Raw genomic sequence first — 27,994 nt, 5'->3', positions numbered from 1 at the left:
GGGGCTCAAGAGAGAAGACCTCCAGCAGCTCCTCTGCACAAGTGGTCAGGGAGTAACACAGCCAGTGGTTCTCCTGAGAGAGGAGGCACCACGAGCTGCAGTGCAGGGCACCGACACGTGGCACTGGGTGCACAGTTCCCAGCAGGTAGTGCCAGTGGCTGAAGCCTCCAAGGGACACCTGGCTCCACAAGCAGTGTTGAGTCCTTTAGTGACCGTGGAGAGCTGCTCTGGCTACAGAGGGGCTGCCAGGAGTGGCGGGGCTGGCACTGCCCAGTCTCAGCTGTGTTCCAGCTGCTGGTTTCCAGTCGCACCTGCTCTGTGGTTTGCAGGGGTCTGGGCATGGACAGGGGCAGGGCAGGACTGCCTGTCCTACTGATACAGCCACTGAGCCCAGCAGGAGGATGGAGATGGTCACGTTGAAACGTGATCAGCGCTGCCCACGGCCGTGGTGAAAGGTGAGGGCTGGAACTGGCTGGTATGGGGACATGGGTCTTGAATGAAGCTCCTGTGGAAGGTTTTCCTGTCTGTTCACGCGGGCATCAAGCCAGGCTGGCTTTTTGCATTGAGGGACTTTTCTTGAGGGTCCATGGGCATATAGGGATGGTCTGCAGTTTCCCAGGTTCTCCTCCACATGCTGCCTTTTCCTGTGGGGAACACAAAGGCTTCTAGCCCTGCAGATGACCCGGGAGAGGCCTTGTCCACTCTGTGCTCACAGCTGGACTCCTGTCCTCCAGCTCAGCCCTGGCTGAGTAGCCTTGTTTGGAGGTGACTTCTGGGATAAGGACTGGCAGACTGGGCAAGGGAGGCTGTCTCCAGGTCATGGAGTGGTCCAGCAGGGACTGAAGGACAGCAGTGAAATGAAGTGGCTTCTGGGTCTATTCTTCCTTCAGTGCAAGCCCTGACACAGGGTCACAGCCTCCCTTTTGGTGCCACCCTTCAGGAGGGATGATGGTGAGCGGGGGACACCCATCCTTCAGCTACTCCCCAGGCCTGCTAGTGTACCAGGACAGCGTGCACTTCTGACGCTGCACCACGAGCATGCTTTAGGGTAACCAAACCCTTGGCACTGCCTTGGATTAGCTGAGCACCAGCATTCTTCTCTGTGAGGAAATTCTCAGCCTGGATCCTCTCCTGTCTGACCTCTCCCCATCCCTCCTCTGATCCTCACACCTCCTGGGGCTCCTGCTCTCCTCCCCGTGTTCCCTGCAGGGCCTGGAGCTGGTGGTGCCACTCTGCAGCAAAAGGGGGTTGTGGTGCCCTGGGCCATGGCGTAACTCCACGCTGGTCAGGCTGGGAAGCAGCTCTGGGTAGATGGGAGCACTTCCCAGAGGTCTGCAGCTGTGGAAGGAGCACAAAGCATTCCCTCTGACTCCGGATGTTGGCCAGGGAGCATGTTGACCCACCCATGTTCTTTTACTAAGGAAGACGTTAATCGCCCAGCAGTGTGCTTGTCTTGGTCTTTCTGGCTCCCCACTGCCTCTCCTGGTCTTGGCAGAGACCTTGTCTGCTTGTGGATACTTAAATACAGTGCTTCACCTTTGGATAACACCACTTGGACAGTCTCTTGTTCTGTCAGGCCCACCTCAGGAACATGGCTCCTGTACATGCCCTCTGCTCTCCTGGGGGCTCCGGGTTCCCTTCCAGAAAGCCGGGCAGCTACCGTTCAGCTCTGCTGCAAGTGGAACAGCCCTGAGCAGGCAATTCAGAGCCCGTTCCCCATCCCCAGGGCACTGGGCACCCACGTGACGCAGCTGAGTCCATCCCTCATTCCCTCTGACCCTTCCCATGAGCCCATGGAGAAGCAAGCGGGGCAGCAGCCCATGGAGAGGGAAGTTCCTGGAACCTATTCCTGACTTCAGCCAGAAGAAGAAGCCAACCTCCAGGCGCTGCACTGGGGAGACACCCTTTATTACGGAGCTGCGCCATGGGCAGACAGGTCTGATACTGCGACGACACATTTACCTAAAGCCTCGGGCTTAAAGGGCAAAGCCGGATCATGCCTCTGGAGATATGGACTGAATTCAGACATTTCTGTATGAGTCCGATCATCACAGATGCCAAACCAAATAAAGTACAAGCCTGTCCTGGCCCAAATTCGGAACGCCCTATGAGGAGAGACGGGCAGCTTACTGCTGCTGAAGGTGAACCCATTGAATCAGTTTGCTCAGGGCATCCTTCAGCTCCTGGTTCCTCATGCTGTAGATGAGGGGGTTCACTGCTGCAGGCACCACCGAGTAGAGAACTGCCACCACCAGGTCCAGAGCTGGGGAAGAGACGGAGGGGGGCTTCAGGTAGGCAATCATACAACTGCTAATGAACAGGGAGACGACGGCCAGGTGAGGGAGGCACATGGAAAAGGCTTTGTGCCGTCCCTGCTCAGAGGGGATCCTCAGCACGGCCCTGAAGATCTGCACGTAGGACAGCACAATGAAAACAAAACATCCAAAAGCAAAGGCAAGACTAAACACAAGAAGCCCAGATTCCCTCAGGTAGTCATCTGAAGAGGAGAGCTTGAGGATCTGGGATATTTCGCAGAAGAACTGGTTTATGGCATTGCCTTGGCAGAGGGGTAGGGAAAATGTACTGGCCGTGTGCAGCAGAGCGTGGAGCAAACCACTGCCCCAGGCAGCTGCTGCCATGTGGACACAAGCTCTGCTGCCCAGGAGGGTCCCGTAGCGCAGGGGTCTGCAGATGGCAACATAGCGGTCATAGGCCATGACGGTGAGAAGGGAATACTCTGCACCAAAAAAGAAGAATAGAAAGAAGACCTGGGCAGCACATCCTGAGTAGGAGATTGCCTTGGTGTCCCAGAGGGAGTTGGCCATGGATTGAGGGACTGTGGTGGAGATAGAGCCGATATCAAGAACAGAGAGGTTGAGGAGAAAGAAGTACATGGGAGTGTGGAGGCGGTGGTCGCAGGCTACAGCTGTGGTGATGAGGATGTTTCCCAGGAGGGCAGCCAGGTAAATGGCCAGGAAGAGCCAGAAGTGCAAGAGCTGCAGCTCCCGTGACTCTGCGAATGCCAAGAGAAGGAACTCCGTGATGGAGCTGCTGTTGGACATTTGGTCCCTCTGGGACTCGGGTGCTGTCCAAGGAGAAAACGATATGGACAAGTTAGGGCAGCTTTGTCTGAGGAAAACCTGTTCTGTTTGTCATCGAGTCTGCCCACATCACCTCTCTTCTTCTCAAGAGGACCTTCATGCAGCTTCCTCCCTTCAGCTCTTGCTTGCTATAGCAGCTGGTACACAGAAGCAGGAAAAAAAAGCCCCATATATACCTTGAGGTGGACACTGAGGATGGACACTCTGGGCTGAGCGCAGGAGCCAGGGTGCAGTGACCCTGTGGGAATAGTCTCCATGACCTGGAGGAAAAGAGCACATTAGCACTGGGGCCGCCTGCCTCTGGAAAAGTGCCCTAGGAGGGATTTCTCTTTCCTGGTTTTACTCTTCTGAGCAGACGTGCCTGGGTCTGAATCACTCGGGAGAGCTGGTCTCTCCAGCAGTCTTGTTCCCAGCCACTCCGTCCTGCTTCCCTCAGCTGGAGGATGAGCACACTCAGAAGTTACTCTGAGAAAGGAACTGGACAGAGACGGGGGATTCACCATCCAAAGTGCAAACTCCCCAAACTCCTCTCGCTTGCCCGTGTTTGACCATGGAACTGTTTATCTTTTTCCACCCCATCCTCTGCAGACTGAGGTCTGCCCTGCAGAAACCTCCCGGCGGCAGGGCATATGCTGGGGCACCCTCATGTTCCGTGGTGCAGAGCAGGAGGTCAGAAGCAAACACACCATGGCCAGTAAGCATGCTGCTGCTGCAGTCTGGGACTGAAGAGCGGGTGATGGGCTGTTATCACATTTCCAGCAGACTTACTGATCTCTCGGTCTCAGTCTCGTGTTCAAACCGAAGATCTTCTTTTCCATTTCTCTCCCTCCCCCAGCTCTTCCCAGTGGTACAAACCTGAAAGAACATTCTCAGGAGAGTTTTTCATTCTTTAATCTCTGACTTGACCTTCCTCTTGGAATGTCTTCTCACAAATGTCCTGGAGGCAATCTGGACCTGTGAGCAGCCCTGATCCACACAGCATCCTCTAGACAGCAAAATGACCCTGCCCTGCTGGGGGTCACTCCTTCCACCCACGGCTTCTCCCCGCAGTGCTGTGGGGGGCTCCCTGGGCAGGCTGAGAGCTGACCCTGGCAGCCGGCAGAGTCCCTGCCCCGGCACGCAGCCCCCGGGGGTGCAGGGACCCTGCTCTGAAGGACGGCCCTGGGCACCCCTGGCTGCAAACCCGCACTTATACCCCTCCATTTGGCCCGCTGAAATGATAGCAGAGTCCCACATTTAGGACAACAAAACCTACCCCTCCTCATTATTTTCTGGAAAACCTACAGAGATAGTCAGCTGGCCAAATGGAGTCATGTGCCAACTGGACTGCAAAGAATTTTGAATTCCAGCTAGACAAAAGATGTCTGCGTGTTCCGGAATCAGCTGGGATAGAGTGAAATTTCTTCATAGTAGCCTGTATGGGGCTGTGTTTTGGATTTGTGATGAAAACAGCGTTGATAAGACAGGGATGTTTCTGTTATTGCTGAGCAGCGCTTACACAGCACCAAGGCCTTTTCTGCTCCTCACACCACCCCACCAGGGAGTAGGCTGGGGGTGCACGAGGAGTTGGGAGGGGACACGGCTGGGACAGCTGACCCCAGCTGGCCAAAGGGATATTCCATTCCATTCCATAGGACGTCATGCTCAGCAATAACAGCTTTGGAAAGAAGAAGGAAGAGGGGAGTGTTTGGAGTGATGGTGTTTGTCTGCCCAAGTCACCATTCTGTGTGGCGGAGCTTTCCTGGAGCATCTGCCTGCTGGCAGAAAGTCGTGAATGAATTCCCTATTTTGCTTTGCTCGCACGCGTGGCTTTTCCTTCACCTATTAAACTGCCTTTGTCTCAACCCAGTTTGCCCACTTTCCCTCTTCCGATTCTCCATTTCAGTGAGGGGGAGTGAGCGAGTGACTGTGTGCCGGGCGATGTTAAACCATGACTGTGTGCCTCCCCAGACTATTGACCTAGCTCAGGGGAGCTGGCATTGAGTTCTTCCTCTCTCAAGCTCTTCTGACCAATGCAGCTCTCCACTCTAGGCCCACAGCACATCAGGGCCATAAATCCACACTCAGGTTTCTCAAGGGGAATCTTCACAACTGTCCCAGCTCCCCAGTCAGCTGAGCTTCTCTTTTTGGCAAGACCTGGCATCCCCCAACATCTTCCATTAAGGGAGAAGGGAAAGCCTGAGAAACCACTGGAGCTTTTTCCTTCCTCTCCCACCTCATGCCAAATGGGCCAAACAGAAACATTGCTGTGGCAAAGGTGACGTCAGAGCAAAGGCCTCCATGAAGTGACCTCACTGATCTCCGCATCAATAAGGAGGAGGATTTCACAGAATCACACAATCACAGAACGACAGGGGTGGGAAGGGCCCTCTGGAGATCATCTAGTCCAAACCCCTGCCAGAGCAGGGTCGCACAGAGCAGGTGGCACAGGAATGCGTCCAGGTGGTTTGAATGTCTCCAGAGTTGGAGACTCCACCACCTCTCTGGGCAGCCTCTGCCAGGGCTCTGCCACCCTCAAAGAAAAGAAGTTCCTCCTCATGTTTAAGTGGAACTTTCTATGTTCAAGTTCGTGCCTATTACCTCTTGTCCTGTCCCCGGGCACCACTGAAAAGAGCCTGGCCCCATCCTCCTGACACCCACTCTTTAAATATTTATAAGCATTGATAAGGTCCCCTCTCAGGTGTCTTTTTTCCAGACTGAAGAGACCCAAATCCCTCAGCCTTTCTTCATCAGAGAGGTGTTCCAGTCCCCTAATCATCTTGGTAACCCTTTGCTGTCCCCTCTCCAGCAGTTCCCCGTCCTTCTTGAACCGGGGAGCCCAGAACTGGACACAGCACTCCAGGTGCGGCCTCCCCAGGGCAGAGCAGAGGGGGAGGATGATCTCCCTTGACCTGCTGGCCACACTCTTCTTCAGGCACCCCAGGATGCCATTGGCTCACGGTCATCCTGTTGTCTACCAGACTCCCAGGTCTCTTTCCACAGAGCTGCTCCTCACCAGATCACCCCCAACCTGTCCTGGTGCGGGGGGTTATTCCTCCCCAGGTGCAGCACCCTACACTTGCCCTTGTTGAATTTCATAAGGTTCCACTCCACCCAGCTCTCCAGCCTGTCCAGGTCTCTCTGTATGGTGGCACAGCCTTCCGGTGTGTCAGCCACCCCACCCAGCTTGGTGTCATCAGCAAACTTGCTGAGGGTGCACTCTATCCCCTCATCCAGGTCATTGATGAATATATTGAACAGGACTGGACCCAGTACTGACCCCTGGGGAACACCACTCGTCACTGACCTCCAACTAGACTCTGTGCCCCTAATCACAACCCTCTGAGCTCTGTCTTTCAATCAGTTCTCTATCCACCCCACTGTCCATTCATCAAACCCACACTTCCTAATCTTCCCTATGAGGATGCTGTGGGAGACTGTGTCGAAAGCCTTGCTGAAGTCAAGGTAGACAACATCCACTGCCCTCCCCTCATCTATCCGTCCAGTCATGCCATCATAGAAGGCTATCAGATTAGTCAGACGTGATTCATGATTAGTCAACATGAATCCATGTTGAGTACTTCTGATAGCTTTCTTTTCCTCCACATGCCTTGAGATGACACCCAGAACGAGCTGTTCCATCATCTATCCAGGGACGGTGGTGAGGCTGACCGGCCTGTAGTTCCCCGGCTCCTCCTTCTTGCCCTTTTTGAAGACTGGAGTGACGTTGGCTTTCCTCCAGTCCTCAGGCACCTCGCCAGTTCTCCAGGACCTTTCAAAGATGAGGGAGAGCGGCCCAGCAATGACTTCCGCCAGCTCCCTCAGCCCTCTCGGGTGCATCCCATCAGGACCCATGGACTTGTGGACGTCTAATTGGTCTAATTGATCTAATTGGTCTCTCACTTGATCCTCCTCAACCAAGCGGAAATCTTCCTCTTTTCCTGTTACTTTCTCCAAAGTCTGGGACTCCTGAGGGCTGGGCCAAGCAGTAAAGACTGAAGCAAAGAAGGCATTCAGTAACTCCGCCTTCTCTGCATCCTCCGTCATCATGGCTCCTGTCTCATTCAACAGTGGGCCCGCAACTTCTCTAGTTTCCCTTTTCCTTCCAGTATACTTGACGAAGTCCTTCCTGTTAACCTTGACATCCCTAGCCAGGTTTAATTCCAAGGAGGCCTTGGCTTTCCTTGTTTCATCCCTGCACGCTCTGGCAGCGTTCTTGTAATCCTCCCAAGGGGTCAGTCCCTTCTTCCACTTACTGTAAACTTCCTTCTTCCACTTGAGCTTTTTCAGAAGCTCCCTGCTCAAACATGCAGGTCTCCTGCATCCCTTGCCTGATTTCTTGCTCTTAGGGATGCACCGATCCTGAGCTTGGAGGAAGTGGTCTTTGAATACCAACCAGCTTTCTTGAGCCCCCCTGCCTTCCAGAGCCCGAGCCCACAGGATCTCTCCAAGCAGTTTCTTGAAGATGTCGGAGTTAGCCCTCCTGAAGTCCAAGGTTGCGATTTTACTTCTTGTCGTTTTGTGAATCCCGCCCACGATCCTGAACTCTATCTTTTCATGATCACTACAGCCAAGGCTGCCCCCAACCTTAATGTCCTCCACCAGTCCCTCTGTGTTTGTCCGTACTAGGTCCAGTAGCGCTCCTCTCCTTGTTGGCTCCTGCACCACCTGTGTCAAAAAGTTATTATCAATGCACTGGAGGAGCCTCCTGGCCTGTGCATGCCTGGCTGTGTGGTCTTCCCAGCAGATATCGGGGTGATTGAAGTCCCCCATGAGAACCAAGGCCTGAGATTGCGAGGCTACCTTCAGCTGTCTGTAGAAAGCCTCATCAGCTTCCCCATCCTGATCAGGTGGCCTGTAATAAACACCCACAACAGTGTCCCTCATATTTGCCTGTCCCTTAATCCTCACCCGTAGGCTCTCAACCCTCTCTTCATCCGCCCCAAGTGGGAGCTCGATGCATTCCAGTTCCTCTCTCACATAAAGAGCAACTCCACCACCACGCCTCGCTGGCCAGTCTTTCCTGAAAAGGACATAGCCATCCATGACAGCATTCCAGTCATGCGAGCTGTCCCACCACGTCTCAGTAATTGCAATGAGATCATGGCCCTGCAACCGCACACAGATCTCCAGCTCTTCCTGCTTATTCCCCACGCCGCGTGCACTGGTGTATCAGCATTTCAGAGAGGGAGTCGTGTGTGTAGATGCGGTGAGATGTGGTGTGAGATGTGGTGTGCCTTCTGGCTCCCAGAAATACTGACACACTCCCCAACAAGTGCCGAGCAACTACGCCCAGGCACCTCACCGGCAAGCCCAGTACCATCCCCACCCCCCTTCAAATCTAGTTTAAACCTAGAACCCTTTTCCCCCTGCAAGATAAGCTGTTCCCGCCCGTTACCAGCAGGTCTGGCATCTTATAAATCAGGCCATGGTCAAGGAGCCCAAAGTCCTGCCGGCAGCACCAGGCTCGGAGCCAGGCATTGATCTGCTGGCTCCTCCTATTTACCCCCTCATCGCTCCCTGCAGCTGTGGGGACAGAGAACACGAGTTGTGCTCCCGATCCCTTGACCAGGCGTCCCAGGGTCTTGAAAACTCTCTTCATTGCCCTTGGACTTCTTTTTGCTACCTCGTCGCTGCCTACCCAAAAGATCAAAAACAGGTAATATTCTGAGGGCCGTACCAGGGAAGGAAGCTTCCTCTTCACGTCCTGGACCCAGGCCCCAGGGAGGCAGCAGACCTCCCTATGCACCGGGTCCAGCCTGCGTATTGGGCCTTCTGCTCCCTTCAACAGCGAGTCACCTGTGACAAGGACCCGTCTTCTCTTCTTTACTGCAGAGGTTTTGATGCGGGGGGAGGTCTGACTGGACCTCGCTGACAGCTCCAAGATAGGAGAACTATCCTGCTTGTCATCGTCCAGGTTCCCTTGCAGAGCACTGTACCCGTTACACAATGGCACCTGGGAAGATGGGGTAGTCACCGGGCAGTCCCGAGCGTGGCGCCTGTTGCACTGGGCAGGAACTTCCTGACGTTGCCCGCTGTCCTCTCAGTCACCACCTTCAGTCAGGGGGAGAGAGGACAGGGAGTTCCCTGCTGCAGGGGTTCTGTCTGCCAGCTGGGTTTCTGTCGTGGGATGCAGGATTCTACTCTAAGCATGTCTCTCCCGCTCGCATTACCTGATGCTCCTCAACCTGCTTACCTCCTCTCTGAGCTCCATCACTAATTGGAGGAGATCCTCTACCCGAAACCGGCGTGAGAGCAGGGCACACCCTGCAGCCTGGTGTCTGTGTGGCAGTGTGTTCCCACAGGAGCTCTGTCTGAGAGGCTGCATCAGACCTGGTGATTGTGGAGATCATGGATGCCACGGTCTTCTGGCGAGTAGTTACCATCGCTACCTGGCCGGGTTGGCAGTGTCTCAGCCCTCTCCCGCACGAACTGCCGTGCGAACCGCTGTGACTGGACTGTTGTGTCGTGCCCTGTTTGGCCGCCCGCTTCCCCAGCCCAGGAATTACACCCTCGTCGTGGTGCTCCCGGGTGGTTCCGTGGGTCAGACCCAGGGAACACCCGCTCCCTGCTTGTTTGCTCAGTGCGCAGCGACCTGGTTGCTGTGCGGCCGAAGGGCTTTTTTTATGAGGGGGCACCACACTGTGCAGGGTGCATTCAGGGGTGGGGAAACATCCCCCTGACGTGGTCTGCACAACACATCTTGGTGCGCAAGAGTTTGCAGACAGCCCAAGTCCGGGATCTGCCAGGGTCTGGGAATGTGTGAGCCTGGGGACGGCTGTATCTTCCCCCAGTATGGATGGGGCTGGCCACATTGCAATGATCAGCCCTTCCCTGGACTGGCCGGGACAGGGGTGGCTTTTGGGGGTGAGAGCCAGCACGTAGGGTGGGGGAAGCTGTCTCAAGGCCACGTGCTAGGCACAGGGACTGAGTGAGGCACAGCAGCAAACTCACACGGCTGCCGGGTCATGCTTCCATTGGTGCAAGCCCTGCCACAGGCTGCCAGCCACTGTCTCGATGTCACTCTTCATGAGGGACAAGGGCACAAAGGGATGGGGAGCGGAAGACACCAGTCCTTCTTCAGCCCCTTCCCAGGCCTGGTGGAGCACCAGGACAGCAAGAACTTCTGACTCTGCACTGTGAGCATGCTTCAGGGTATCCACGGTCTGGAAACAGTTTTGAATGAGCTGAACACGGGCATTTTCTCCAGTGCAATATCTAACCCAGGTCAGCTCTCATCTCATCTCTCTCCCTCCCTCATCTGACCTTCCTGGTCATTCCTGAACCTCTCCTCGTGCTCCCCACTGTCTCATGGGAGCTGGGTGGGCATCATTGCTGCTAAGCTACATCCTGTGGATGTGGCAGGTGCTTGAAGGGCCTCTGATGCATTTCAGAGGAGAGTAGATGTTCAGTCCTGATTGAGGGGGACATGAATGACTCCCCTGCCTCCCTTCCTTGTGTCTGCTGGGCCACCATTTCCTCCTCTGGGACAGCAGAGTCCTTGTTTCCCTGCAGGTGCCTGGGTTTAGAACTTGTCCTTTGAATGGCCCCACCTTGGGCGATCTCTCACTTTATGGGGCTGCAGTCACTGCTCACCCCAGGCACACACCGGCCAAGGCCGCTCCAGATTCCCTTCCTTAACGCCATCATCTGCGTGGGAAAGTCCGGGGTATGTACCTCTGTGATGACTCACCATCTCCATTGTAAGTAGATGGGGTTAGTCCTAAATCCAGCCCTCAGTATCTAAGTCACAATGTGACAGCGAGCTCTTTGCTCATTAATCAGTGAAGAAACAGTCCCTTTGCGGGAGCGCTTGCTTATGCGTATTCTTAGCACCATCGTTGGAAGAAGAGCCCAATTTGGGGCAGTGCACTGAGGAGGTCACACTTTATTACGGTGATGCTATATGGGAGCCAGCTTTGACTCACTGTTGGATGTACATTTATATGGGCTCCAAGTGAGAGAGCACACGTTCATTCCTCGGTAGAAGTAGGTTGAGTCTAAACATTTGTGTAGGGACAAAATAACCACAAATTACCACAAAATGATAATGACAGCAACTATTGTGATGATAACGAGAAGAATACTGGTGATGATAATCACAGAATCATAGAATCATAGAATGGCTCAGGTTAGAAGGGACCTAGTTCTAACGCCCCTGCCCTGGGCAGGGACATCTCCCACTAGACCAGGATGCTCAAAGCCCCATCCAGCCTGGCCTTGAACACCTCCAGGGATGGGGAATACACAACTTCCCTGGGCAACCTGGGCCAGTCCCTCACCACCCTCAGAGTAAAGAATTTCTTCCTAATATCTAATCGAGATCTCCCCTCTTTCAGTTTAAAACCGATACCCCTCATCCTATTGCTCCTCTCCCTGATAACAAGTCCCTCCCCAGCTTTCCTGTAGGCCTATGTAATCCTAATGATGAGCATGATAACTAAAAAACTCATAGTACAGGCCTGGGATGGGATACCCGGGGAGTCATTTGTGCAGAGAGAAGGGAAGTTCGTAACAACTGAAAAGCATCCAAGAAATCATTTTCCTAATTGCATCCTTGAGCTCCTTGTTCCTCATGCTGTAGATGACGGGGTTCAAAGTTGGAGGTACCACCGAGTACAGAACAGCCATCATCAGCTCCAGTGATGGCAAGGAGATGGAGGGAGGCTTCAGGTAGGCAAACATACCAGTGCTGACAAACAGGGAGACCACAGCCAGGTGAGGGAGGCACGTGGAAAAGGCTTTGTGGCGTCCCTGCTCAGAGGGGATCCTCAGCACGACCCTGAAGATCTGCACATAGGAGAAAAGAACGAAAAGGAAACATGCAAAGTCCACAAAGACACCAACCACAAGAAGCCCAACTGCCCTGAGGCAGGAGTTGGAGCAGGAGAGCTTGAGGATCTGGGGGATTTCACAGAAGAACTGGTTTATGGCATTGCCTTGGCACAGCGGTAGTGAAAATGTGTTGGCAGTTTGCAGCAGAGCGTGGAACAAACCACTGCCCCAGGCAGCTGCTGCCATGTGGACACAAGCTCTGCTGCCCAGGAGGGTCCCGTAGTGCAGGGGTTTGCAGATGGCAACGTAGCGGTCATAGGCCATGACGGTGAGAAGGTACAGTTCTGCTGACATCAAAAAGGAAAAGACAAAGACCTGGGCAGCACATCCTCCATAGGAAATAACGCTGGTGTCCCAGGGGGAATTGGCCATGGATTTGGGGACAGTGGTGGAGATGGACCCAAGGTCGAGGAGGGAGAGGTTGAACAGGAAGAAGTACATGGGGGTGTGGAGGTGGTGGTCACAGGCGATGGCGATGATGATGAGGCCGTTGCCCAGGAGGGCAGCCAGGTAGATGGCCAGGAAGAGCCCAAAGTGCAAGAGCTGCAGCTCCCGCGTGTTTGTGAATGCCAGGAGGAGGAACTCAGTGATGGAGCTGCCGTTGGACATTTGGTCCTTCTAGGCATGGATGACTGTCCATGGAAGAAAAGGCATGGAGAAGTTAGGGGAGATTTCTCCGGGCAAAACCTACTCTGTTCCTCATAGAAATCCCTTGAAGTGTTTCTCTGCTTTTCAGGAATACCTTTGCCAGGTCCCTTCTTGAGCTTTCTCTGGGGCCAGCCGAGGGTGTCACTGGGAGCAGGGGGCTCTGCTGTTGGCTTAGGAGGAGTCAGTCCTGCCTTGCAGCAAGAGGTAAACAGGAACACGGTGAGATCTCGGATTAAATCCTCTCCTGATATCAAAAAGCTTTTCAGCATTGGCCCTCCCAAATCACCCAACTGCAGCGCAGAGCTTTGGGGATTTTGTTTCGTTTATTTTGTCCTTGTAGCCCAACCACACCTGAGCAGTGTTTCAAGGCAGAAGTCCTTGGTATTTCGTCTGCACTCCAAGTGAAACCCTGTGGGTGCTGAGTTGCAAAGAGGCCGTCCCTTTGTTCAGAGTGAGGAGAGCCAGTCTGTCCTTCAGCCCTGTACTTAGCTGCCCTGTGCCGACACCTCTCTGAGCTGGACTAAGATCACACTGAAAATTGGGCACTGCTACCAGCAGAGGAACCCAGTTTCAACGTGCAGATCTCCAGCTTCCCATCCCGTCCCACCATACCTGAGCACAATCTCAGCTCTCCCCTTCCAGCCAGGGATACAGAGGGCTCATTGCAGCTGCCCACCTACAGCCATCCAGTGGCATTTCGATGGCTTCGGCACCAAGGTGTCTTCTCCACGGGCCTCCTAGATAACAGAGAGACGCTACGGGAGAGCTCTTCTGGAGAGCAGCCTGCAGCCCAGAAAGACCTCCCAGCGAATTAGCGGAAAGATGTGGTGTCCTGAAGGAACCAGAAATGCAAGAGCTGCAGCTCCTGCGTTTTTGTGAAGGCCAGGAGGAGGAACTCAGGGACGGAGCCACCACTGGTCATTTGCTGTTGGACTTTTGCTGCCTGAGGGCATCGGGGCCTGTTTAAGAGGGAAAAGATGGCGAGAAGGTTTGAGACACAGATCCAGGGCAGGTCCCCCAGAGTCAGTGTCAAAAAAGAAGCTGACCTGTTCCCCCACCCAAACCCCAGAGAGCAAGAGCAACATGTACCTGTGGAGAAACAAGGAAGAAAGTCACAATGCTCCCACTAGATGAAACAAAAAGAGAAAGAGGTGGGCATGCAGTGAAGCCCTCTTCTTACTGCCCTGTAGTGACCACCGCACAGAGTGACATCCCACGGCAGGTGCTTTTAGATGTGGTGTTGTGTACCACGTTGGAGGACCGGAGCTGATATCTGTCCCCATATCTGCTCCCTGCCCGTGTTCACAGACCCCATCCCACCGGCTGGGGGCTCAGCTCTGCCCTGCAGACCCCTCCTGGCAGCAGGGCACTGCCCAGGGACATCTCTGTGTGTGCAGGGCCTGAGGAGCAGCTCAGAAATGTCCTAATGAGAGCTGGTCTCAGTGCCTTCTCCAGAACAGAGAAATTAGTTCCCATCTCCCACAGCCCACCCCGAAAACCAACAGGAGAAACCTCAAAGCACAGATACCTTCCCTTTCAAGGAATGGTGGCCTTAGTGTCCTTGAAAAGGACCCTCCGCAAATGTCCTGGGGGTGATGTGGAGCTGTGAGCAGCCCTGACTCCCGCAGCGCCCTCTCGACCTGCCCTGCTGCGGGTCCTCCTTCCACCCACAGCTTCTCCCCACAGCACTGCGAGGAGCTCCCCGGGCAGGCTGAATGCTGAGCGCTGAGTGTCCCAGCACACAGCCCCCTGGGGTGCAGGGACCCTGCTCTCGGGGACAGCTCTGGGCACCCCTGGCTGCACACCTGGCTTCGCAGCCCTGCAGCCCTCCCTGGAAGAAGGGAGCTGCGATGCCCTGTCACTGTGCGGGGGCACAGGGAAGCCCCGCTCTGCAGCACGTCCTTCTCCACATGAAAGAAACCCTGTGAGCCATCCTGCCACATCCTAACTGCTCTGGGATGTGCCAGCTCTAGGAGACCCCTCCAGGACACTCATGTACATTGCTCTGCAGCCAGAGACTCACTCTCTTAAGGGCTGTGAAGATCCCCCCTCCAAGTGAGCTCTCAGCATCCTCCCATTCCACATCGCCTGTAACATCTCCGTTGCTTCAGTGCCCTCAGCCCTGCTGTGCTTGGCAGAGGAGCTGCTCCTGGACAGAGCTGTCTCTCTGCAGCCCTGCCCGCTTGCCATGAGCTCCCTCCATCCCAGGAGCCCAGCACAGCTCAGCAGCAGAGGACCAGCTCAAGGCATCACCTTCTCTCTCCCCTCTGGGGCTCCCTTGAGGTGTCCCTGGGGGTCCAGGGCTGACGGAGCCTGAAAGGCAGCAGGATCATCCCTGGGAATGTACTTCGGAGCCAACAAAATAATCACTAAGGGTCCCTCTCTAAACAGTGGAGAGGGACTGATTCCTGCAACAGAAGTTGTCCTACCAGAGTGAGGTTTTCTGTGAGAGGTGTCAAAGTTCCCCTCTGGACACCACTGTTCCTGACCCATCACAAAAAGGACATGGAGACAGGGAAAAGGGGAGGTGGTTCAGCTGGGCCGTGTTTCAGCTGGGGCTGTGGTTCAGCTGAGGCAATGCAGACATCTCATCCCCAGCTGGAAGAAGCAGGATTCTGCTCCCGCCATGCACCCCCCACAGCCACAGGAGCTGGGATTCCTCTGGCTTCAGTCCAGGGCTGCACAAAAGTGTTGCTGGCAGGTGAGCCCCTGCTCTCAGCCCCTGCCCTTTCTTCTCTGGGCACTCCGTTGCTCACCCACATAAGCCTGGGGATGACAGAGGGGCCATGGGTGGTCCATGACTTGTACAAGTGTTTGCAAGCTCTGATGCAAAATCTCTGGGAACACCCACATCCTTCCCAAGCATCAGCTGAGGTCCAGAGGGGGAAGGGGGCATTCCTTGGCCATCCCAAATGGCAGCAGTCCTCTATGTTTGGGGCACCTGAATGCACCTTGTCACATATATCCCTGGAGCATGCAGAGCTCCAAGCTCTCTCTCTATCCCCTGCATTTACTAGAGCACCAGTCACTGCAAAGCTAAGATAGCTCCACATCCCTGCACTGGTGACACCTTATTTATTTGCATTTATTCCATTACTTTAAAACAAAAAAGCCTCCGGTACCATGCCAGGTCTCTTGTTTCTCTGGCCTTGGAGACTGCAGGGCAGTCTCTGGGCACCTCATTTCCTTGTTACATTACCATTTGCCAAGCACTCCACCGTGTGAAGCAGAGCGGGGTCCTGGCTCCCTGTTACCGCCTTTGCCTGTAACGAGCCTGTCCTCAGCCCTGGTGCCACTCCTGACATGCTGCAGCCCAAACATGGACGGGCAGGAGGAGCTGGAGAACAGGCAGGAGGAGCTGGAGCCTCACAGCACTGGGACAGTTTGGATGAAATGAGATGTGGTGGGCCAGCTTGCTCACCTGGGGTGCTGCAGTGGAGGGATAGAGGCTCTGCAGAAGAGAGTGTGAGGGAGGGTGAGGATGGGGGATGCCCCCAGTGTGAAGAGGCAGCTCCGAGGGATGCAGCTCTTCCAGGACGGTTAGCTTCTGTCATTGAGGATTAGAGGAGCCAGGAAGGGTGACGTCACATTGGCAGTTATGAACCGTTCCATGAGGGTGAGGAAGCAGGAACAGCCTTCTGTCAGCAAGAAAAGGAAGTCTCCAGGTCAATGAGCCAGTTCCTGTGGGGGACTGTAATTGTCCTGGCATTCACAGTCCAGGTAAAAGAGGGTGCAAAGAGATAGGAGGACCTAGGGACAACTTCTTAATACAGCTGCCCAATGGGACAACAAGGGCTCTGGATGCTCACCTGGATCCGGTACTGGCAAACAAGGAAGAGCTAGTCAGAGATGTGATAATCAGGATAAACAACTCCACATGCAAGCACTAAAAAACGAGAATAAAAGATAGTAGAAATGATTTAGGGACAATACTGTCTGAGAGGTGTTGCCATTAAATGAAAGGAGAGCTTGAAAGGAGAGGAATAATACTGCTCTAAAACCATCATGCCAGAATACAAGTCTGAGAAATTGTAACTGTCTTGTCAAGGAAGAATGAATGAATGGAATGGTTTTAAAGAAATAAAGTTTACCATCATCAAGAAGAAGAGGAAGAAGTTCTTGTAGAGCGAGTCACTCTTACTGGTTTTAGTGAAAGTAGAAATAAGGCAAATTGCATGGTGGGCTGACCCCAGCTGGCAGCAAAGCCCCCACCCAGCTGCTCGCTCACTCCCCCAGAGCAGGATGGGGGAGAGCATTGGAAGGGCAAAGTGAGAACAACTCATGGGTCAAGACAAAGGGAGTTTAATAAGTGGAGCAAAGCTGCACGTGCAAAGTGATGTTGTGCTGCCCATTGGCAGGCAGATGTTTGGCCACTTCTAGGGAAGCAGAGCTTCGTCACACATAATGGTGACATGGGAAGAGGAACATCGTAACCCTGAATGTCCACCCTTCATCCCCCTTTCCCTGAGAAATGCACCTCCCCTCCCATGGCATTTCTGGGAGCAGTCCCGTCTCACTCCCTGCCCACTGCAGACAATCACAGAAATCATAGAAATCATAGGATCTTCATGGTTGGAAAGGACCTTTGAGATCATCAAGTCCAACCATACACACACCAAAAAAAAAAAGAAAAGAAAAAACCACCAACCTACAACCTCTGCCCTTCAGAGCATGCCCTGAAGTGCCAAATGTAGACATTTCTTAAATACCTCGAGGGATGGGGACTCAACCGCCTCCCTGGGCAGGCTGTTCCAGTGCCTGACCACTCTTTCAGTAAAGTCATTCTTCCTGATATCTAATCTAAACCTCCCCTGCCGCAGCTTCAGACCATTTCCTCTGGTTCTGTCGTTATTCACCTGGGAGAAGAGGCCAACACCCCCCTCTCTACACCCTCCTTTCAGGTAGTTGTAGAGGGCAATGAGGTCTCCCCTCAGCCTCCTCTTCTCCAAGCTAAACATGCCCAGCTCCCTCAGCCTCTCCTCATATGCCCTGGTCTCCAGACCCCTCACCAGCCTGGTAGCTCTCCTCTGGCCATGCTCCAGCACCTCAATGTCCCTCTTGTACAGAGGGGCCCAGAACTGAACACAGCACTCGAGGTGAGGCCTCACCAGTGCCCAGTACAGAGGCACCATCACTTCCCTACTCCTGCTGGCCACGCTGTTCCTGATACAAGCCAGAATGCTGTTGGCCCTCTTGGCCACCTGGGCACACTGCTGGCTCGTGTTAAGCTGGCCATCCACCAGCCCCCCCCAGGTCCTTTTCTGCTGGGCAGCTTTCCAGCCACTCTGCCCCAAGCCTGTAGCGCTGCTTGGGGTTGTTGTGACCGAAATGCAGGACCCGGCACTTGGCCTTATTAAACCTCATACAGTTGGCCTTGGCCCATGGATCCAGCCTGTCCAGGTCCCTCTGTAGAGCCTTCCTACCCTCCAGCAGATCAACACTCCCACCTAGCTTGGTGTCATCTGCAAACTTACTGAGGGTGCACTCAATCCCCTCATCTACGTCATTGATAAAGATATTAAACAAAACTGGCCCCAAAACTGAGCCCTGAGGGACACCACTGGTGACGGGCCGCCAAGAGGATTTCACTCCATTAATCACAACTCTCTGGGCACGGCCATCCAGCCAGTTTTTAATCCAGCGAAGAGTACACTTGTCCATGCCATGATTCACCAGCTTCTCCAGGAGAATGTTGTGGGGGACGGTGTCAAAGGCCTTGCCAAAGTCCAGACAGACAACGTCCACCGCCTTCCCCGCAGCCAGAAGGCAGGTCACATGGTCATAGAAAGAGATCAGGTTTGTTAAGCAGGACCTCCCTTTCCTAAACCCCTGCTGGCTGGCCCCGATCCCTTGGCTGCCCTGCGCTTGCCGTGAGAGCTCACTCAAGATGATCCTCTCCATGATCTTTCCTGGTACCGAGGTCAGGCTGACAGGCCTGTAGTTCCCCGGATCCTCCTTCCGACCCTTCTTGTAGATGAGCGTCACATTAGCCACCCGCCAGTCATCTGGCACCTCCCCTGTTGACCAAGACTGTTGATAAATGATGGAGAGAGGCTTGGTGAGCTCTCCCGCCAGCTCCCTGAGTACTCTTGGGTGAATCCCATCTGGCCCCATAGACTTATGTGCATCTAGGTGCAGAAGCAGATCACTGACTACTTCCTCCTGGGTTATGGGTGGGTTGTTCTGCTCTCCATCCTTATCCTCCAGCTCAGGAGGCTGAGCACCCTGGGGATAGCTGGTCTGACTATTGAAGACAGAGGCAAAGAAGGCATTAAGTATCTCAGCCTTCTCCTCATCCTTGGTTGCAACTTCCCCCCCCCGCATCCAGTAAGGGATGGAGATTCTCCCTGGCTCTCTTTTTGTTGATGTATTTATAAAAACTTTTTCTGTTGTCCTGTCTTCATCGTCCTCTTCATCCTCTTTGTCATTGAGGTTTATAATCAGGGGAGGGTGAATTGGTAATAAAATATTCTTTTGATTTCTGAGTGATTCTTGATGATGGGCTGGATGCATCATCCGTTCTTGTACACCCTGTTGCAATGGGGCCTCTGCAGATAAGAACAGTATATTTATTTTATTAGGAGGGAACAAGAATATCATGTCCAAGTTCAGACCAGCAGGTATAGTTTTTAAATCATTATCATGTTGAAGCAATCATTAAATAGACAGATTGCGCCTTTTAGGAAAAATCTTCTGTGAAGGCTGACAAAAGAGCATCCACCAGCTACAGAGAGGAGGAAAAATGATGGGTACTCGCTCCTTTGAATGGACAGATGAGGCACTGCTGAATAAAGCCTTTTGGAAAGAGGATCATTTTGATCATTCTACACTATTTGAAAAAAGCTGTCTATCCCTTCCAGGTGGTGGATAGATTTATCTGAGGCAGAAACCTGCTTTTTTCCAAGCCCTTTTAAGATATTTACAACACAGGGAAACGTGATTAGTAATAGCTGGGCTGAAGTCAGTAGGCGAGTATAAGACCCCACCTGCGAAACTATTTTAAACAGGCTGAATAATAGGCAGGCCTCTGTCACTCCTCATGGCATCAATTTTGAAGAAGTTAGCAATGCTAAGCACAGGATTACCTTTTTTTAGCTTGTAGATATTTTTTTTCTATCAATTTTCTGCATCACAACTCTCTTCACTAAGTACAAAATGTAGATTTTGAGAAAGAATATGAAGTTCATTAAAGTAATTTACACTGAAGTTCAAAGAACATCAGAAAAAAATTTTCCTTAGGAATTTATACCTACCCATAATATTTGCAACCAAACTATTTCAGTATGGGGGTGGCATTTTCTGAGAGCCAGGAAACACAATGGACTGAAAATAAAAATGATGAAAAATGGTGAGTCTATTTGTATTGTTCGAGCTGACCAATTTGCAGCTATAGATACAATCAGGATTCTGTGCATTATATTAAAAATATCAGAGTTGGGTATGTTTTTAAAGAAATGAGATGAAGCATGGGCATTGTCTTTTATTCCAGTTGCTGTTATTCTTGTGCATCTCTTGCTTGCCTACGAGGAGCATGTGTATCATAGTAAACCCATTTTAACAACATGCCGGCAGAACAGATTTGTTGTATCACATGCCAGAGAAAGCACTTTAACTTGATAGAGCCTTTTTTCAGTGTCCAAAATAGGGTGTTATTAGTTCCTGGCAGTGTAAGCCAAATCAAACTTAGATTAGCTGAACAAGATTTCTAACTATTAAAATGAATAAATGCACTTCTAATATTTACAATAGTATTGTGGAGCATGCGGACTTTGAATTTATACATACTGCAGTATAAAGAAAAAGGCTTGGGTCCATTTTCTCATTGGACGTTGCTCTTCTACAGCACGCCCTTGTCCACAGTGCCTCTTGGACATAGTCTCTGACTCACACCAGACCCAAAAGCGTGGTGCTTGGTGTGCACGACAGCACAAAGTACCAGGCGCCGATGCTCTGGGGGTGGGAACTGCACTACAAGCGGTATGGACACTCGCAGGAAGGGCACTCAAGCTCTTGCCTTGGTCCTCTGTGATTAGTTCGGCTCAACATGCCCAGATACGACAGGCTACCTTATCCTGGGGGAATTTCAGGAACGCAAGGTGTTTGCTTCTGACTAGTGGTCTTTCTGGGCTTCTCTTACAACATCTGTCTACAGCTCTGGAGATAAGGCCCAGGAACAACTCTGGTTTAGTCCACTTGTTCATGCGTCTATGACAAGTCATGCTGACTTGCTCTCACTCTGGCTTCCGCCCGATTTCTGACATGTGTCTTGGTTCCCTGCCCTGGGCTCTTACCCTGTCCCAGGTCGGACTCTTGGTAAACAAGAGCTCCTCTTAGAAAGGACTGAGGAAAAAACCCCAATTTATAACATGGTGGTTTTTTCCATAAATACTCTGATTTTCAGATATCGTACTGCCTTGTACGCTGTTACTCTACTTAATAGCTTGCATCCAATGTTCTAGCCTGAAAACTGTATTCAAAACGATGAACTGGAAATACACCTGCACACACAGCACTGTAATCTGATGTTTCCTATACAAGGGGGGGTCTCATCCACCTAACATGTTGTGCTCTATCAACAATATCTGTTGATAGAGCCCTACCAACCTCCTCCCCGCTCCACACACGCTACTTTTCATTTCTCTGAAATGGTTACCTGCCTGCTCACCACTTTTGACTACTGGAGAGATGTAATCTAGCAAATACCCAGGTAAAGCACCGCTTTTGCTCTGCGGATCTTAGCAACCTAAATTGCCATTTGTGACTTTATCTTTCACGTCACTGATAGGAAAGATGATCTGTAACATGAACGCTAAAAAAAATTCATATGGCAACCCTATTCAAATGCCACTACAGTTCCTTTCTTTGCCTTCAACTTGCTGGGATAGCAGATCATACCTGGTGGATTTGCCATGCTACATTTCTTGACCTTGATGCATACGAGGTAAGCGTGGGCAGTAAGCATCAGAAGGACATTTTCCTGTATTTACTTACTCTCATGAACAACTTGTTGAGAAAATATTTTTACTCACTGTTACTAGGTGGCAAAAAAAGTCCATTAATATAACAAGGATTGCTATGATGGAAGGCACAACTGATCCTCACGCAGCCTAAAGGTTGTCTCTCCCAGAAACAGGAGATGTTGCTATACTTTTACTGCAGGAGAAAACAGTTTTCAGATATTGCAAGTACAACAATAAAAACAGACTAAATGGTGACATGGACAGGGGGATTGAGTGCACCCTCAGCCAATTGGTCGATGACACCAAGCTGTGTGGCACGGTTAACATGCTGGAGGGAAGGGACGCCATCTAGAGGGAGCTGGACAGGCTGGAGAGGTGGGCCCGTGCAAACCTCATGAAGTTCAACCAGGCCAAGTGCAAGGTCCTGCACCTGGGTCACAGCCATCCCAAGCACAAATCCAGACTGGGTGGAGAATGGCTGAAGAGCAGCTCCGAGGAGAAGGACTTGGGGGTGCTGGTGGACAAGAAGCTCAATATGAGCCAGCAATGTGAGCTCGCAGCCCAGAAAGCCAACTGCATCCTGGGCGGCATCAAAAGACAAGTGTCCAGCAGGTTGAAGGAGGTAATTCTCCCCCTCTGCTCCACTCTGCTGAGGCCCCATCTGGAGTACTGCGTCCAACTTTGGAGTCCTCAGTACAGGAAGGACAAGGACCTGTTGGAACGGGTCCAGCGGAGGGCCACCAAAATGATAAGGGGGCTGGAGCACCTCTGCTGTGAGCACAGGCTGAGAGAGTTGGGGGGGTTCAGCCTGGAGAAGAGAAGGCTCTGGGAAGACCTTATAGCAGCCTTCCAGTACCTGAAGGGGCTCCAGGAGAGATGGGGAGGGATTCTTTATGAGGGAGTGTAGCAATAGGACGAGGGGTAATGATTTTAAACTGAAAGAGGGGAAATTTAGATTAGATATTTGGAAGAAATTCCTTACTCTGAGGGCAGTGAGACACCGGCCCAGGTTGCCCAGTGCAGGTAAGTCTGTGCTGGGGAAGGAAATCGCGGCAAAGAAACGGCCAGGGGCTCGTTTTTGAGGCTTTTAAAGCCAGGAAAAGGGGCCAGCCCGAGCCGGTACCGGGCCCTTCTGGGGGGCGGGGACAGCTGAGGAGCCGAGGGCGGAGCCACCACCCCCGGCGGCAGGTGTGAACGAGCAGAGGGTGGGACCACTCTCCCCCCTCATAAAAGAAACCATTTGGGAGTGCAGTGACTGAGCAAATGAGCTGCAAGTGGGTGTTCTCTGGGTGTGACCTGAGGTATCACCCAGGTGCACCACAACGAGAGTGTACTTCCTGGGCTGGAGAAGGGGGCGGCCAAGCAGGGTGTGACACACCAGTCCAATCACAGCGGTCTGCACAGCAGTTCGTGCAGGATAGAGCTGAAAGACTGCTAACCCGGCTAGGTAGTGATGGTAACTACTCGCAAGATGACTGTGGCGTCCATGAGCTCCACAACCACCAGGTCTGATGCCGCCTCTCAGACGGAGCTCTTGTGGGAACATGCTACCACACAGACATCGGGCTGTAGGGTATGCCCTGCTCTTACGCCAGTGTCGGATGGCAATGATGGGCATACCTGTAGGAGATGTGCTCAGGTAGAGGATCTTCTCCAATTAGTCATGGAGCTCAGGGAGGAGGTAAGTAGGTTGAGGAGCATCAGGGAATGCGAGAGGGAGATAGATTCCTGGAGTAGAATCCTGCATCCCATGACAGAAACCCAGCAGGCAGATAGAACCCCTGCAACAGAGAGCTCCATATCCTCTCTCACCTCAACTGAAGGCGGTAACCTGGAGGACAGGGGGCAATGGCAGGAAGTTCCTGCGCGGCGCAACAGGCGCTGCACTCGAGACTGCCCGATGACTACCCCATCTTCCCAGGTGCCATTACTTAACAGGTACAGTGCTCTACAGAGGAACCTGGATGATGACGAGCACAATATTTCTCCTATTTCTCCTACCCTGGAGCCGTCAGCAAGGTCTAGTCAGACCTCCCCCTGCATCAAAACCTCTGCGGTAAAGAAGAAAAGACGGGTCCTTGTCATAGGTGACTCATTACTGAAGGGAAGAGAAGGCCCAATACGCAGGCCGGACCCGGTACATAGGGATGTCTGCTGCCTCCCTGGGGCCCGGGTCAAGGATGTGAAGAGGATGCTTCCTTCCCTGGTATGGCCCTCAGACTACTATCCACTTTTGCTCTTTCAGGTAGGCAGTGACGAGGTAACAAGAAGAAGTCCAAGGGCAATGAAGAAAGATTTCAAGACCCTGGGACGCCTGGCCAAGGGATCAGGAGCACAAGTTGTGTTCTCGTCTATTCCCCCAGTTGCGGGGAATGATGAGGGGCTAAATAGAAGGAGCCAGCAGATCAATGCCTGGCTTCGAGCTTGGTGCTGCCGGCAGGACTTTGGGTTCTTTGATCATGGCCTGATCTACAAAACGCCTGGCCTGCTGGTAACAGGCAGGAATACCTTGACCTCTAGGGGAAAAAGGGTTCTAGGACAAGAGTTATCGGGGCTCATTGAGAGGGCTTTAAACTAGATTTGAAGGGGGGTGGGGATGGTACTGGGCTTGCTGGTGAGGTGCCAGGGTGTAGTTGCTCAGCGCTCGTGGGCCAGTGTGCCAGTATTTCTGAAAGCCAGAAGGCACAGCACATCTCAAGGGTCAAAACTACACACACAACTCCCTCTCTGAAATGCTTATACACCAATGCACGCAGCATGGGGAATAAGCAGGAAGAGCTGGAGGTCTGTGTGCGGTTGCGGGGCCATGATCTCATTGCAATTACTGAGCATGGTGGAACAACTCGCATGACTGGAATGCTGTCATGGATGGCTATGTCCTTTTCAGGAAAGACAGACCAGCAAGGCGTGGTGGTGGAATTGCACTCTATGTGAGAGAGCATTTGGAATGCATCGGGCTCTCACTAGGGGCGGATGAAGAGCGGGTCGAGAGCTTATGGGTGAGGATTAAGGGACAGGCAAATATGAGGGACACTGTTGTGGGTGTTTATTACAGGCCACCTGATCAGGATGGGGAAACTGATGAGGCTTTCTACAGACAGCTGAAGGTAGCCTCGCAATCGCAGGCCCTGGTTCTCATGGGGGACTTCAATCACCCCGATATCTGCTGGGAAGACCACACAGCCAGGCATGCACAGTCCAGGAGGCTCCTCCAGTGCATTGATGACAACTTTTTGACACAGGTGGTACAGGAGCCAACAAGGAGAGGAGCACTTCTAGACCTGGTACTGACAAACACAGAGGGACTGGTGGGGGACATTAAGGTTGGGGGCACCCTAGGTTGTAGTGATCATGAAATGATTGAGTTCAGGATCATGGGTACTACGCACAAAACAACAACAAGAAGTAAAATTACAACCTTGGATTTCAGGAGGGCTAACTTTGACCTCTTCAAGAAACTGCTTGGAGAGATCCCGCGGGCTAGGGCTCTGGAAGGCAAAGGGGCTCAAGAAAGCTGGTGGATATTCAAAGACCATTTCCTCCAAGCTCAGGATCGGTGCATCCCTAAGAGAAAGAAATCGGCCAAGGGACGCAGGAGACCTGCATGGTTGAGCAGGGAGCTTCAGAAAAAGCTCAAGTGGAAGAAGGAAGTTTATAATAAGTGGAAGAAGGGACTGACCCCTTGGGAGGATTACAAGAATGCCACCAGAGTGTGCAGGGATGAAACAAGGAAAGCCAAGGCCGCCTTGGAATTAGACCTGGCTAGGGACATCAAGCACAACAAAAAGAGCTTCTACAAGTATATTGGAAGCAAAAGGAAGACCAGAGAAGTTGTAGGCCCACTGCTGAATGAGGCAGGAGTCATGGTGACGGAGGATGTGGAGAAGGCAGAGTTACTGAATGCCTTCTTTGCTTCGGTCTTTTCTGCTCGGCCCAGCCCTCAGGAGTCCCAGGCATTGAATAAAGTAACAGGGAAAGAAGAAGACTTCCCTTGGGTTGAGGAGGAGCGAGTGAGGGACCAATTAGATCATCTAGATATTCACAAGTCCATGGGCCCTGATGGGATGCACCCGAGAGGGCTGAGGGAGCTGGCAGAAGTCATTGCTGGGCCGCTCTCCATCGTCTTTGAAAAGTCCTGGAGAACAGGCGAGGTGCCTGGGGACTGGAGGAAAGCCAATGTCACTCCAGTCTTCAAGAAAGGGCAAGAAGGAAGAGCCGGGGAACTACAGGCCGGTCAGCCTCACCTCCATCCCTGGAAAGATGATGGAACAGCTCGTTCTGGGTGTCATCTCAAGGCACGTGGAGGAAAGGAAAGCTATCAGAAGTACTCAGCATGGATTCTCCAAGGGGAAATCATGTCTGACTAATCTGATAGCCTTCTACGATGGCATGACTAGATGGATAGATGAGGGGAGGGCGGTAGATGTGGTCTACCTTGACTTAAGCAAGGCGTTTGACACGGTCTCCCACAGCATCCTCATAGGGAAGCTTAGGAAGTGTGGGTTAGATGAATGGACAGTGGGGTGGATAGAAAACTGGTTGAAAGATAGAGCTCAGAGGGTTGTGATTAGGGGCACAGAGTCTAGTTGGAGACCAGTGACGAGTGGTGTTCCCCAGGGGTCAGTACTGGGTCCAGTCCTGTTCAATATATTCATCAATGACCTGGATGAGGGGATAGAGTGCACCCTCAGCAAGTTTGCTGATGACACCAAGCTGGGTGGGGTGGCTGACACACCACAAGGCTGTGCCACCATACAGAGAGACCTGGACAGGTTGGAGATCTGGGCAGAGAGAAACCTTATGAAGTTCAACAAGGGCAAGTGTAGGGTGCTGCACCTGGGGAGGAACAACCCCATGCACCAGTACAGGTTGGGTGCTGACCTGCTGGAGAGCAGCTCTGTGAAAAGAGACCTGGGAGTCCTGGTGGACAACAGGATGACCATGAGTCAGCAATGTGCCCTTGTGGCCAAGAAGGCCAATGGCATCCTGGGGTGCATCAAGAAGAGCGTGGCCAGCAGGTCAAGGGAGGTCATCCTCCCCCTCTACTCTGCCTTGGTGAGGCCGCACCTGGAGTACTGTGTCCAGTTCTGGGCTCCCCGGTTCAAGAGGGACAGGGAACTGCTGGAAAGGGTGCAGCAGAGAGCTACCAAGATGATTAGGGGACTGGAACACCTCTCTTATGAGGAAAGGCTGAGGGATTTGGGTCTCTTCAGTCTGGAAAAAAGACGGCAGAGGGGGGACCTTATCAACACTTATAAATACTTAGAGGGTGGGTGTCAGGAGGATGGGGCCAGGCTCTTTTCAGTGGTGCCCGGGGACAGGACAAGAGGCAATGGGCACAAACTTGAACATAGGAAGTTCCACCTAAACATGAGGAGGAACTTCTTTACCCTGAGGGTGGCAGAGCACTGGAACAGGCTGCCCAGAGAGGTGGTGGAGTCTCCAACTCTGGAGACATTCAAAACCCACCTGGACGCGTTCCTGTGCCACCTGCTCTGGGTGACCCTGCTCTGGCAGGGGGGTTGGACTAGATGATCTCCAGAGGTCCCTTCCAACCCTGTGATTGTATGATTCTATGATTCTATGATTCAGTAGTCCAGGTATAACAGTACAGCAACAAATATAAACTGGGGTTTATATCCTGGATATGAAAGACATCCCGGCTGAGAGCTGTAAATGCCAGTTTGCCGGTTATTTCTTAATGAGTTTTGGAGTAATGTTTTAGAGGAAAACAAAGTCACACTTGAAAATATTTGAATAGTTGAAGGCAAGTTTCACCCAGTTCCAGACATTATCAGACGGGTCGAGGAGCAGCATCTGAAAAACACGCTGCTTTTGGACCATAGTCAGTATGACTGGGCCATCCTCTGAGACATGGTGGGGTCTGGAGCCAAAGCCCATCGCCCAGGCATTAACACCTAAATCCCTAGTGCTGAGATGGAGGCAATAACAAAGAGCCCGACACTCACCCCTGGATCTTCACCAGGTGGAATATAAATATTTCTTTGAAGAATAAACCCATTTTGAAGGGCTCTGTTTTAGATAACTGATTTTGCAGAAAGTCAGGTAGTCGCTGTAAGCAGAAATTACAAACATGGTCTATTTATTCAGAATCAATATAATGTCAGTTGAATAAGAAAGTCATGAGTGATCTTTATGCATGGTTTTTAACTTGTGTGTTCCTTAATATCTGAGCCCAGTTCATGGGAGAAATTTTCCATAGTTTAGATGACCGTTAGCTCTTCTCACTGCTTCCAAAAATCAGATATTTGACCTACAGATGCTGCCATAACCAGGCAGCATGACATACCAACTTCTAACTTTACATAATAAACCTCCCTTTCAATACGGATATATCAAGTACATCAAGGATACAAATCACTCTAAAATCTACAGCACTTAGCTTTGCGTCGGGGGGATAAAAATGGAAATAGTGGTCATTCCCAGTTGCAGCCATTTTCAGCTCTTGTG

General features: G+C 52.3%; 2 protein-coding genes across 2 annotated transcripts; both read right to left on the bottom strand.

The window, feature by feature from the left end:
* Positions 1-2,126: 2,126 nt before the first annotated feature.
* Positions 2,127-3,092, bottom strand: LOC128901414 (olfactory receptor 14C36-like). The gene has a single exon (XM_054183376.1). It carries the CDS (start codon positions 3,060-3,062, stop codon positions 2,127-2,129), a length of 936 nt encoding a protein of 311 aa, XP_054039351.1. The 5' UTR covers positions 3,063-3,092.
* An 8,472-nt stretch (positions 3,093-11,564) lies between these two features.
* On the bottom strand, positions 11,565-12,524 carry LOC128901412 (olfactory receptor 14A16-like). The gene has a single exon (XM_054183374.1). The coding sequence runs from the start codon at positions 12,522-12,524 to the stop codon at positions 11,565-11,567; it is 960 nt and encodes a 319-aa protein (XP_054039349.1).
* Between the last annotated feature and the right edge of the window lie 15,470 nt (positions 12,525-27,994).

Source organism: Rissa tridactyla, chromosome 25 (assembly GCF_028500815.1).
Source record: "Rissa tridactyla isolate bRisTri1 chromosome 25, bRisTri1.patW.cur.20221130, whole genome shotgun sequence".
Lineage (NCBI taxonomy): Eukaryota > Metazoa > Chordata > Aves > Charadriiformes > Laridae > Rissa > Rissa tridactyla.
The sequence above is the reverse complement of the archived record's forward strand: the minus strand, read 5'-3'. Positions and strand labels throughout refer to the sequence as shown.